Source organism: Austrofundulus limnaeus, unplaced genomic scaffold (genome assembly GCF_001266775.1).
Source record: "Austrofundulus limnaeus strain Quisiro unplaced genomic scaffold, Austrofundulus_limnaeus-1.0 Scaffold166, whole genome shotgun sequence".
In the NCBI taxonomy this organism is placed as follows: domain Eukaryota; kingdom Metazoa; phylum Chordata; class Actinopteri; order Cyprinodontiformes; family Rivulidae; genus Austrofundulus; species Austrofundulus limnaeus.
In genome coordinates this window covers 650439-663779 of record NW_013952568.1, presented here as the reverse complement: position 1 = coordinate 663779, position 13341 = coordinate 650439, and the positions used below count along the sequence as shown (strand labels likewise).

At 38.6% G+C, this 13341-nt stretch overlaps 2 protein-coding genes across 3 annotated transcripts in view; one reads left to right on the top strand and one right to left on the bottom strand.

Annotated features, from left to right (window-relative positions):
- Nucleotides 1–2623: 2623 nt before the first annotated feature.
- Nucleotides 2624–12660, top strand: gna14a (guanine nucleotide binding protein (G protein), alpha 14a). 2 transcript variants are annotated; one of them, XM_014017365.1, is made up of 8 exons: nt 3526–3615; nt 4460–4583; nt 9761–9945; nt 10052–10206; nt 10556–10684; nt 10766–10895; nt 10995–11148; nt 11414–12660. In XM_014017365.1, the coding sequence occupies exons 3-8, from the start codon at nt 9799–9801 to the stop codon at nt 11602–11604; spliced, it is 906 nt and encodes a 301-aa protein (XP_013872819.1). In that variant the 5' UTR covers nt 3526–3615; nt 4460–4583; nt 9761–9798; the 3' UTR covers nt 11605–12660. The 2 variants fall into 2 exon arrangements, with proteins under 2 accessions (XP_013872818.1, XP_013872819.1); XM_014017364.1 differs by lacking the exon at nt 4460–4583 and having other exon boundaries at nt 2624–3615.
- The window catches only part of vps13a (vacuolar protein sorting 13 homolog A), a gene marked incomplete in the record, with an annotated part of 36711 nt that continues 35890 nt past the window's right edge, over nt 12521–13341 (bottom strand). Inside the window, 1 exon segment of the mRNA XM_014017332.1 lies at nt 12521–13341.

Here is a 13341-nt window from a genome sequence, read left to right as displayed (position 1 = left end):
AAAAAAAAAAAAAAAAAAATTTTTTTTTTTTTTTTTTTTTTTTGCATTTTTATTGCTCTGCAATGGAACTGTTCAGCTTCAAAACTGCATCAAGAAAAACTCATATTCCTCATCAAATCTATAACAGTGCTATTGTTAGTCTTTTTTTTTCTTGAAAACTGCAGACTGAATCTTAACCTACAGGGCTAACTGTGATCGTTTTTAGTTCTTCAGGAGCACTTGTCATTTCAGTGTTAATGACATTACTCAGCGATTCTTTTTCTATTTAATTTCACTACAGAGCTTCAGGTGAAGTCCCTGACCCGCTCTCCCTGCACGCCTTGTGGTCCCGAGCACTCCCCACATTTAGAGGCACATTTTGTATCACGAGTATTGTTCAACCAAACTGGGAGGCAGTGAGGTTTAAGTGTTGAGTTAAAAACAAAACTACATTTTTAATTCTTGTTCAGAGTCAGTGTTGACTAGTGTACGCTAATAAACAAATTCATYACATTTGGTTTGATTAGGGTGAAACCTTTCTAGGTGCTTATGTCTCCATTTTTTTATGTCCTTATCTCAGTTGCCACAGTTTCATTAGAATGTACAGTATTATTTTAGATTTTATTTATGAAACTTATCAGAACACACACCAGTTCACATGTACATATTGCCTTATATTAAGCTGTGCCTCTGGAGTCCCGTGTAAGGCACTTGTGTTCTTTCTTTCTATTAAAGAGCGAAGCTGAAGAAGCCATTGTACCCTGATGATCTGCTGACAGGGGGTCGGGTTTTGGCTCGGTGGTCTCGTGCTCATAAGAAGCCCAGAGAGCAGCTCTGATGTGCAGCTCGTTGTAGCTAAAAATCCAGGACTTTAAAAAGGAAGAAAAAAAGCACATCATGGGTGAATTGTAATCAGAACCCACTTTCTATTGGTTTCTGTTGTCAGATTTGTGTCTTAAAATCTGTACCACGGTGCATTGRACTGCCCTGATGTGTCGAGGGTTTAAAGTGTTTTTGTTTTCTTTTGAGTTTTAACAACTAGGGTCCACTTCAGCCTTTTTTAACTCAAATCATTTTCTCCAACTTTAGCTGTTGGGAGTCCAGCTGGAGTAATCAAAGATGTTGCTAACCAACAGGACAGACTGCAGACTTTTAGCTGAATGTTGAGATCGTGCCTGTTGCCAAAGGAGGGGGGGGGGGGTGGTATGAAGCTGGACCGTTTCAGCTCATCAGTATTGCTGACTTGCAGTAAACTCGAACTTGCCCTGCTCTTGTGAAGTGGCTGCTCTGCGCCGTCCCCTCATCCTTAAAGGGAAAATCCACGTTCATTTCTGAAGAAGTGACATTTCGGTTTGCTTTACAGATGGTCTTAGATATTAGTCTTTTTTACTCAACAAAAAAAGTATGATGAATGTTTGTGATTGATGCCTTTTCTAAGGGACTAAAAGTTTGTGTCGAGGCTGGATTTTCCCTTTGAGTGAAGCCTTCACATTTCATGCAGTAGATTTCTGAGCTGGACTTTATGCTGAAAACAGCAGTTATGGGGGGTGAACTCTCTCAAGTGTCAGACTGTCACCTGGTTGCTTTCAGCTACAGCCTACTTTTTTTTTTTTTTTGCCTCCAGATTTTGAAGATATGAAGTTTAAATGTCTTTTTTATGGTGTTATGATGACCCCTCTCAAATTATAATTGTGTAAAAATGTTTCCTGTATTCATAAACACGCACTCCTTCAACATATTTCTGAATGAAACATGTTTCTTTTCAACTCTTGTCGAGTGGTTCTTATTTTTCCTTCACGTTTTTAGGTGAACTCAGGGGCGGTTCTAGGGGCGGGGCCACAGGGGCATTGGCCCCAGCTGAAATCTGATTGGCCCCCTGAAGTGCCTCTGTCCTTTACCTGGGAGTGATGATGGTGGATGCAGTTCCATGTTCAAACACTAGTTGCGCTAATGAGTCAAATAGTAAAGTCCAGTATGAATCAAGCTGACAGAATTCTTCTCTTAAGAAAATATGAACAATCCTGTAAAAAAATTCTTTCATCTGACAAATGTTGGTTGGATTTTTTTCCACACATTATGTGTTTGAAAATATGTTATCTATGTACAGTAAAATGTATGAAAAAGTCTTCTACAAAGACAGAATATCTAGCAGGATTCCTGGAACAAGGTTCCTGCCACATTGAAATGTCAGTAATTTCATTCAATTTTGGTACTTTTCAGGTGGGATAAATATGGAAAAAGGAAAATCTGTATGAAACAAAAACTGTTTCTAAAGTACTAAAATGAAAGTATGAAACCCCTGAGTAAAAGTGGCATAAGTGAAGTTTTTAAAGTTTAATATTGACATCATTTGTTATAATGGAGACAGCCACCAGCTCAATGCCAAACATTTAAAGGATTTTTCTAAAGATTTTAGCTAGTTTAATGTGGAAGGACCTCTAATTATGACATCATTGAAGCAATGACTTTGATAAAAAACACATGTTTAATTTTATATATATATATATATATATATATATATATATATATATATATATATATAGTAGTAAAGCATGAAGTTTTAATATTTTGACCGTTTTTGGGTTTTGCCAATGTTAAAAAGCAGCATCCCACATGACCAAACCTTATTGGTTATTTAAAAGTTGGTCGACCAATCAGTTGCTCTGCCTTGCCCAACTTAAAACAGGAWCAGCATCCATCTAACTTCCCTTTCAAGGACCAAACTTCAAGGTGTTTGTCTTAAAGTCACAAAACAAAAAGGTTTTAAAGTCACTCTTTAGTTGTCAAAAAAGTGGAGCATGGACAGGATTTTAGTTTTCAACAAAATCATCGTCATACTTTTTTAAAAACATTTACTAAGCTTAATCAGCAGTTTTCTAAAGCAAGATTTTGACACTTAAATTCAAYATACACTCAAAAAATGATCTGTTGAATTTACTTAAATTCTGTCAAGTGGTTCCGTACAAGATTTACTTGTGTTACTGTAAATCTCATTACATTTACTGCTTGGTGAGTGGAATCACTTGACAGAACTTGGTTAAGTAAATTCAACAAATCATTTTGTTACAAGGCTTCTCATGAAGCCGTGCACATTCCACCTGTCCTGTTCCTGTCCTGTTCCCGCCTCTCGTGATGTGAAGTCTGCGGCCTGCAGAGGCTCACTTCCCATTTTATCCTGTCTATTTCTGGCCATTGCCACACCCTCCCAATTGGCCAGGTTAAAAAAAAAAAAGCTCAACCAAACCAGTGTCTCTCAGGTTCTGAGTCACTGCTGCACTCTGACTCAACAGGTCCTGAAGGAAGAAGCTGCTGAATTCATGAAATAGACACATTTGGCACTTTTCACGGCAGAAGCTGGTTTCTGAAGATGCTCTGCAGCTCAGTGCTGGTGGAGCTGTGAGGACTGACCTGTGCCCCTTTTTTTTCTTTAAACTTCAGGACTGCAAACCTTTTTTTATTATTATTTTCCTGTGACAGCAGAGGGTTGGTGTGATCTGAGGGGGTGAGTTTGGATGATGGCTGGCTGCTGTGTGTCGGCGGAGGACAGGGAAACCAAGAGGATCAATGATGCCATCGAAGAGCAGCTGCGGAGAGACAAGAAGGACTCCCGTAGGGAGCTGAAGCTGCTGCTGTTAGGTGAGCATCTCTGCGGGGGGCGAGACGGGGGGAAGCTGTGGGGCTCTTACATAAAAAGGCCACTTCCAAGAATAAATGACAACTAATCTGCAAAAGTTTGATCTTCATATTAACCTCATTTTTTCTTTTACATACAAATCACTCTAAAAAACAGTCATTTAAAACGTTCAAATGATGAATTTGTTTTGCTTAAAAAAGGCGTGTTTTATAGTCAGTTAATAGTAAATACTTGAAACGTGCCATTACCTCATTGTTTCCTGACCACACCTGGACACGCAGGTTTCAGAGGTGGGACTGGATCACAACAACTAAATCTAAAGCTGTTAAATATTTAAAATACAAATGGAACCTAAAAAAAACTGCCTAACAGTTTACAGTCTAATAAAAATAAACTGTCAAATCCCTGCTTTTTAAGGATGAGTTGGTTCATGGATGTAACTGTATTATTGATAGCTGTAATGTTGTGTTACTCATATATAATAGTCTTAAAGATTTTTCCTTTACGCAGTTTCTTGACCGGGTGCGTTTCTCCACAGCTGCGCCAAAGTGGTGCCAATGTGTTTTTACACACTGCGGACAGTTTTAATGGATTGTTTTCCTTTTGACTTTTTGAGCACAAAGTTCATAAATAATTACACAGAGAGAAAGAACAAAATGAGTGACTTTTATCTGCTTGGTAACAAAAAGGCCCAACAATATATATATATATATTTGTCCCGTGCCTCTGTGGCACAGTCATCTCCCCTGACTGAACTTGTCCTTTGTTACTGTGCTGAACCCCCCCCAAACATTAATCTGCTCCAGTGAGTTTCTATCTAAATTACATTTTTTTTTTTTACTGCAGCAGTGTGGGAGCGACTGTGGGCCTGCAGTCGCTTCTTGGTGTGTTTGAAAAGCCATAACTAGCTGCTGCGGACGCGGCTCATGCAAAAAGCATGCAAATCATGGTGCGAGAACATGAGTGACAGGTTTGTACACATCAGAATAACTGCCATCCTATCATGGCTTTAAACCCGATTTAAGGTGGACTGAATAATCTCTGGAATAAATAAGGGTCTGGAACTGTTCTTAAACAGGCTTTGATGAACAGATCTAACAACTTTGGAAATGCATAAAAAGCCCAGAGGATACAGTTTTGATTACATCTTTAAATTAAAAAGTGATGGAAAGTTTTTGTTTCGGCATTAAACTGATCRTTATTTTCACAACTAAAGCTCAATGGTCTTTTGAAGAATTCAAAGCAGTGCAGTTATGATTTAAATGGGTCTAAAGTGATTACAGGTATGGTGTTATCTGTCATCTTCAACATGTTGCTGGTATTTTTGATGAGGTGACTCAGAGCTCTCAGAGGATTTCATTAAAACAGTCAGGGATGAGGTTCAGTCAGGCCTACGGGGAACAGAATAAAAAAAMCCTTTTCAACTATGTCAGGCTTGTTTTCTAGGATTTAAGGCGGCAAGGTGACAAAGTTAAAAATGTAAAAATAAAACTTGTAAAACTTGAGCAAAATGAGAAAATGCTCATCAAGTGGTTTTTAATATAAAAAGCATTATTTATTATTGTTGTTAGAAACATATTTGTATATATGTGCATGTTAGTGTAAAAACAAGTGTAAAACAAGAAAACTGAAAGGATAAAATGCCATAAATGATGCTAAAATGGCCACGTGTGCGAACACGAGTTTTATTTCTGCGTTCTTTCCACTCRCGTGTAAAAAGTGCTCAGCCTTAAATGAGCCGATACCAGCGGCTCCTGGCTTGAGTTTCAGAAAACACTACCAATATTCTGTCCGTTGAATGTATGTAAATCATATTTCAGGGGATGTTTGTGTGCTGAGGGCAGCGCGGTTCAAACTTTAGGAAACCAGATTGTTGCAGAATCTTCCTTTGCATCTCGTATTTGACTGCAGAGTCCCACCTGACGGGTAGGTTTTGTTTGCAGTTTGGTGGTAGTGGTTGTAGTACCGGTAGTTCTTATCTCTGTGATGTTAACACCACATCCATCCACTGTCGAGGAAGTGTGTGCGCAGATCACACTGAGAACAAATGTTCAAAGGCATCTCACATCGTTCTGTGTAAAATCAGTGTTTGTTAGGAGTCCAACACAAGGCCTTTTAAAGCTTTAGGGTTCATCAATTTTATGTTTTCCCTGCATTTTATTTGTACAGAAATCTGTCCAAACAAAACTTTTTTTTTTTTTTTTGCCCTAAGCAGAGAGAGCTCAGCTCACAGGTAACAGTGGAGCAGATACTGAACCCACCAGTTGGGGCCTGGTATCACTAATGAGACCGTTGCCTCGGTCTATTGTCGTGAAGTGGGGTRAGCTGAAAGACAAAGCTCTCAGTTCACTGTGCCATTGGCCTTCCAGGCCTCACCTTTGATCAGGTGGTGTGGATCATCATGACTGAAAGAACAAAATGAGACACAAGTGGCTGAAACAAGCTCCTGATGCTTCACGCGGCTGTCTGAGTCGCTGCATCTCCTCATTGAAAGGAGTTAACTGAAGTGGTTTGGACATCTGATTATACCTCCTGTACGCCTCCCTCTGGAGCTTTTAAAATTTAATATAACTTATTACTTAAACAACTAAATGCAAATAGTTTTATGGATAAAATGAACTGCCTTAAGAGACACTTTGATGAACCAAGAATAAATTCCACTTGATGCGACGTGTTGTTAACCAGAGGAAGAGGGTTAAAACGATCATCTCATACAAATTGATACAGTCACTATGTTAGATCATTTCTTTGCTGGACTGGTCCTTATTTTAGAAAAATCTAAGTCTTAGTTCAGAGGGGTTTTTTTTTCAGGTCTTCTCCCACAATGAAAAACTGTTGGAGTTATTTAATGTGCACAATCATCCTCTCTGTCTTGTTCACTTTTTTTTGGATGGCCTCCCTTCTCCCCTTATAGCCATCCTCTCCACACCATTATGATTTTTTTAAGTGAAGAGAAAATAGAGACAGAGAGAAAAACAGAGAGAGAAGTAATTAGAAAGATAGAAAGACTGAAGTAGTGATTAGAAGTATATTAAATATGCACCAACAAAACACAGGACCACACACCCAACATCTGTCCGCTCACATGAAAAATAAATGGATAAGTACATGGAGGGCATATATAAAWATATACACATACCCATACATATATAAAGATATACATACATACATGCCTACATTCATAAATATTGTCAGTATATACACACAGACATATATACACACTCAGTGACCTGTCAGAACCCCTGGATCAGAACACCTGTTTGTGAGCAGTTGTGAACATGYGTGTATATACAAGATTTATCCAATGGAATATTTAATAGTGACTGTGGAGGACCGAGACCCAACCCCCAAGACACGAGGCAGACAAAGGGAAGACCAGAGCCCAAGAGCCCGAGAGGGATCCCGAGCGCAGAGCCCCAAGGGACACCCACACGGGAAGATCCGCCCACCCACCGCCCAGATCAGACCATAGGGGAGAACTGGGAGAGTCCCCCCAGTGACCACACACACAGCCCCCGGGGCCAGCAGCGACAAACTCACTGTCTTGTTCACTTTAATGACAGGATGATTGTCTGCAGTTCAGAGTRCAATCAGAGAACTCTACAGTCCGATGAGCTGTGACCTTTGTGTCATGTGGTGAAACATCCTGGTGCTTGTAAAGYGACCTCTGTTTGTATTTTCTGGAGGTCTCAAGCAAGAAAACACTAAATATATAGAACTCTTTACACTTTCTCCAGCTTTGAGAAGTTTGACGAAGGCCTTTTTCAGCCACAACACAAGCGAAGTGAATACTGACAGTATTTGCTTAAGTCAACATCGTCTCTACTGAACTTTTATGACTTTTAGGTTTGAGCTACAATTCTATACTTGTTAAGGGAAAATGTGGATTTTTTAAAATTTATTTGTTTAAAAAAACAGAACAAGAAAAGGTATAATCTCCTGAATCAGTGGCTGTAAAGCTCTGGTTTTTAGAACCCAACTATAACATTATTTAGACCTGCAGCCTGGTTTCTGCTCGGTCTYGCTCTTCTTTTAGCTGCTGAGGAGAAAACAGTTGGGGCAAAGAGAGTTCCTTTAGACCAGTGGTTGGGCCATGAAACATCAAGTGAGGGTTCCCCAGATGGTTTCTAGACATCACTTTAAATGCAAATAAATTGCTAATGGAATATTTTTTTATCATWATTATTGAAAAAAAATCATACATGAATAAAAGTAGTATTAGGTTTGTTTATATTGTTATTATTCTCATGGTTTACAGAGTTTTGAGCAAAGTTTGCAAACCAGTAATATCTGGGGTCACAAGTTCTGCAGCTGTTATTCTGTGGACCGGAAACTAAAAAGTTTGAAAACCACTGCTTTAGCCCCTCAGGTCAGACCCGAGACTCCKTCATCAGTGTTATCTGAAATAACGGAGAAGGAAGTTGAGTTGTTACTCCTATTGAATGGACGACAGAGGTAGTCACAGGGCAGAGTTGGTGTGTAGGCATTGATTCCGTCATTCCTGCTTTACTTCTGTAAACATTAGACTTATGGCAGCCTAAAGAGGGGCTCATCTTAGCAGACATTTTGCAGAATTGTTTGGCGAAAGAGGCTGTTGTTCCTAATGTTGGAGCTGTTGATGCTGTGTTAAGGTTGATACAGGGGAAACTTTGAGTCTACTTGCCTGATGATGGGGAGAATGAGCGCGAGTTTCCATCAAATAATTCACCTTTGAAATTTGTAATTTGTTTATTTTTTAAATCAGCCAACATGTTCTGTTGAAGTTTTATCTTTTGGTTTACCTCTCATCCCGACCAAAGTCTGGTCTCTAACTCAGAAGATTTTCTTTATATGTGGCAGAATGTACAACCGAAATGTAGCGTGAGAACAAAACACATTAATGAGACGCCAAATTGCTGCACTTTAAAACTGCAGGATCCTAAATTTGCTTCCACAACTCATCTACCTTCTCCTGCCCCACCTCATCTCCAAGAAACTTGACTTGTAAACAAGGTACATTCAAATGTTGACCATTTGGCTAAACTTTGTTTGCCAAGACGCAAAGGCTGGAGTTTTCCTAATGCAATGCAAAGCAGCCAGGACACTTGAGTTCTGCTGAGATCACCGAGGCTGACCACAGCTGAGAGGCAGACGTCATGTCGCAGACGAACACATCCACCTGATGCACAGTACATCTGATAAACAAATACATTTAGCATTATTTGATCAATTGGAATAAATTACATCACAGATTGAAACTTGATAAGAACAAGATTAGAGGTAAATAGTAAGAGTGAGTTCAGGCAATTTAATCAGAGAAGATAAACAAATATGGATTAGTGAAAGTTTGTATCCATATCAGAAAAAGTTTGTTTTACATATGTGTAGACTTAGAAAAAAATTATCTGACAGAAGATGGATGACTGAATACAATTTTAAATTGCGCTGATTTGTGATTTATTTATCCAGAACTCATCTTAAACACATTAGCGATTCACTTTGTGTACCTAAATATTAGAAAACAKGAGACTTTTTGACAGTCAAATCTGCAGTCAAATCATTGGGTTTGCATGTGCATTCCTGCATAGACAAGGTAGCAGTCAATCATAATCATGTTGCTTTACTTTTTGTTTTACCCCATCCTGACACTTGGCAATCTGTGCAGAAACGAGTCTTTTACTGAAYCTGATGTAAAGCGGTCAGTGTGGCCAGAGATGAACTGTATGTTTAACCCACATTAGGTGTAAAGCAGAAGATGYAAAATAATTAAATATTTACATTCTTGACAATTTTAATGCTTTCAAATACAGGACACTGCTGTAATTTGCCTCAACATAAACCTGACAGCTGAAGTAGTTTCTTAAAAATTTACACAAAAGTATGAAGTTTTAAAACTATTGTTTAAAAAAATATTTTTAATTGTTATACAGTCGTAAACATTTCAGTGTTTCAGTGGCATTCAAAAATAATTTTATGGACAAGGTCTTTCCTGAAGGTAATAATGATTGTAATGATATAATAATTATAATGATAATAATAATTCGCACCAATATGGGAATTTACCTTGTTTTAAACTCGTAAAATTTGTGGTTCTCAGATTTGTCTGCCTTCTCATGTMTCCAGCACTACTTTCATTATTTAAATATAACATTTGTTGCATTTACATAGGCACTGGTGAGAGTGGAAAGAGCACCTTCATCAAACAGATGAGGATCATCCATGGAGGAGGATACACAGATGAAGACAAGAGGAGTTATGCTAAGCTGGTCTTCCAGAACATCTACACATCCATGCAGACCATGGTCAGAGCCATGGGGCCGCTAAATATAGCTTTCACTGATCCCAAGAACGAGGTACGAATAGGTCAAAGGGAGTGTGCTCCTCCAGTTAAAATGTCTTGGATCAGCAATACAATCCATATAAAACGTACATCTGAACCCTACATCTGTGTGTCCTCAGGACTATGCCAACTCAGTCCTGGAGGTGGAAGTGGACAAAGTGGAGGAGTTAGATCAAAACCTCGTGRTGGCCATCAGGAATCTGTGGAACGACCCCGGAATCCAGGAGTGCTACGACCGACGCAGGGAGTACCAGCTGTCCGACTCCACCAAATAGTGAGAATTTGAAAAGTCCTAAATAAAAACCTTCCAGTTGTAGGATAAAAAGCAGGCCCTCTTTCTTGGCCACAGTTATCACATTCAAGAATTTCTTTTAAAAATAACATGTAAGGCTGATTGGACAAGTTGTTGACATCTTTTAATTAATTTGTAAATAAAAAAGTCTTTGTGCTGCAAGATAGTCATAAACCCCTCTATCAAACTAGAATGGACCATTCTGAGCGGGGTGTGTAGCGCCTCGTTTGAATTTAAAGAGACAGCCTCAAAATGAGTTGATCTGCATCACGCCTCAGAAAAGGGGTGGAGTTTCCTGTCTTGATTTGTTTTTCTTCTGCAAATATTTTAGCTATCTTACCGACCTGGATCGAATCGCACTGCCTTCTTATCTACCAGACCTTCAGGACATCCTCAGAGTCCGAGTGCCAACCACAGGCATCATCGAGTACCCTTTCGACATGGAAAATGTCATTTTCAGGTGAGATATAAAAAAAGCTGTGATGGTTTGAAACAGCAGAAACAGGCCGAGCCGTTTACGTTGGGGCCGTTTTGTTGGCAGGATGGTGGATGTCGGGGGTCAGAGGTCAGAGAGGAGGAAGTGGATCCACTGTTTCGAGAACGTCACCTCCATCATCTTCTTGGTGGCGCTCAGCGAGTACGACCAGGTTCTGGCCGAGTGCGACAACGAGGTGAGAGTCCGACTCAGAATCAACCGATGAAGGAAATGTTGGGTTTCTTACGAACGGAGGCTCACTGCTGCTTCTTCCTGTTCCACACATCTGTCTCAGAACCGGATGGAGGAGAGCAAGGCTCTTTTCAAAACCATCATCACCTACCCCTGGTTTGAGAAGTCCTCTGTCATCCTTTTCCTCAACAAGACCGACATCCTCAAGGAGAAGATCATGTACTCTCACATAGCCACGTACTTCCCTGAATTCACAGGTTAGACTGACTTCAAGCACCATGTGCTTATTAAATGGTTTAATCTTACAAGTAGGTTTAAATCATTTGTACAGATTTGTGGAACTGATCTTGCATTTTAGTCAAGAATGAACATTAATTCAAGGGTGACACGCCTATAAATCTGCAGGCCCATCACTGGCCCCGCTTGGCCACTGTTTAAACTGCAGGACCAAAGTGCAACAGTAGGAAATGTTTTGTTTGTTCTTTGTTAGAAGAYTGAAACCTTTTTAACTCTAAATTTCAGGACCTCAACAGGATGCGGGCGCCGCTCAGGAGTTCATCCTCAAAATGTACCATGAACAAAACCCGAACAAGGACAAGAAGCTGTACCCCCACTTCACCTGCGCTACAGACACCGAAAACATCCGCTTCGTCTTTGTGGCTGTGAAGGACACGATCCTCACAGCCAACCTGAAGGACTTTAACTTGGTGTGAAAAACAAAACCAAAAAGAAAGATATTTAAAAAAATAAACACAACAAAATWTTGATTTTGTTATTTAACAAAAGACAAGAAAACATGACTTTTTGACCAAATACCTTCATTTCAAAAGGGTCAGAGCTGATTTAGTCAAAGAGGTGGTCATAGTGAATTAGAGGACTACAGAATGTGTAGACTAGAGTCTAGAAGGGAACTTTTTATAAATGCAGAGATTTTTATGATCTAAATGTAAATTAGTTGCACTGATCAGTTTTCAGGGCCTTTTTCAATGTCCGGCTTTTAAAAAGCWATGAACTCACACCACCAGCTTAATGGGCCTCCTCTCGTACTGTTACTGGATTAACTATGAAATCCTTTAGTTTTCTTCTTTTGGATTTTCCATCGAAACAGTCATCTTACAGTAAACTGGCATACATTTATCAACCGTTTTGATTCTAAATTTATTTACAGAGGTGCTGTTGCTTGCAGATATTAGCTGCTTACCTGTGGTGCCTTCAAGAACCAGAAAAAGAAAATCAGACTTGCCTTTAAGCTGAACATTGGCAAYATTTGATCACCAGCCAAGACACCAGTGCAGCCCTCCTGTAAATGATGCTTTGCAGACCAGTGCAACTGTAAAATGACAGTGACATGGTAAATGATGCTTTGTATGAATAGCTTTATTTAATAATACTGTAAACCTAATCTGAGTGCTTTTAAATATAGACAATACATCCACCTCTTGTAATGTTTAAACTGAATAGTGCCTTTTATTTATGCAGCAACATCAAATTTCTCTTGTACATAATCTGAGTTTTGTAGGAAACTGTTTAAACATAAATTAAAATATTATTTGCCTATTTTGTCTGTAATTATTTGATGAAGGGGGAAACATGATATGTTTGTGGCACAGTAAATGAATAAAACAGCACTAAAATTTGAAGCATATTTTTATTTTTTTAAACCTAAAAAGCCACAGCAGCAGACATTTTTTACTTTCCCTGAAAAAAACAAAATAAAAAACAGGAAAAGCGATAGAAATATTTAATCGTTTTCAACTTTGACACACCTGGAAAAAAAAACAATAAACACAAGAGTAAAAGCTGATAATTAATAATTAGAATTCCTTTCTTTTAAATATACTTTTCTCTGCATATTATATTGTTTGCATTGCATATGTGTGGTATAAAAACATCACCTAGATTAATGAGGATGATATTAAACCAAAGAATACTTAATATACAGCAGATACATGTGTAAATGTAGGTACAGTATAAAAATAGCATGCATGTAAATCTCTAACTCAACAGTCTTTATTTTGAAAATCTAAAGTAAAAAATAACAGTTTGAATGATAAAGAATATTAAACATACTTTTATTTCAGTTTGTTTCCCTTTTATGTTTTCCAGTAAAATAGTGTTCATCTGTAACTGTTGTAGTTAATTTGGCCTCAGTGTTTTAGAGATTAGTAGTAACATTTCTTGTATTATTTACAACTTAAAATGTTTTATGGCAATGCAAAATCAGCAACTCCTGTATTTGACAGCAAAACGCAGAAGTACAGAAACTTGGAGGTCTTGTTTGATCTTTCAGTTTCTGTCGGTAAACTCAAGACTTAATGTTATTTTCATCAAAGAAAAACTGGATTTGTGCAAAAATATAAGTGCAAATAGGGCAGGATAAAGTTTGGTTCATTGTGAGCTTGTGATAAAATAAGCTTAGTGTAGTTCAGAACCCCTTCTCTTTCCATGCA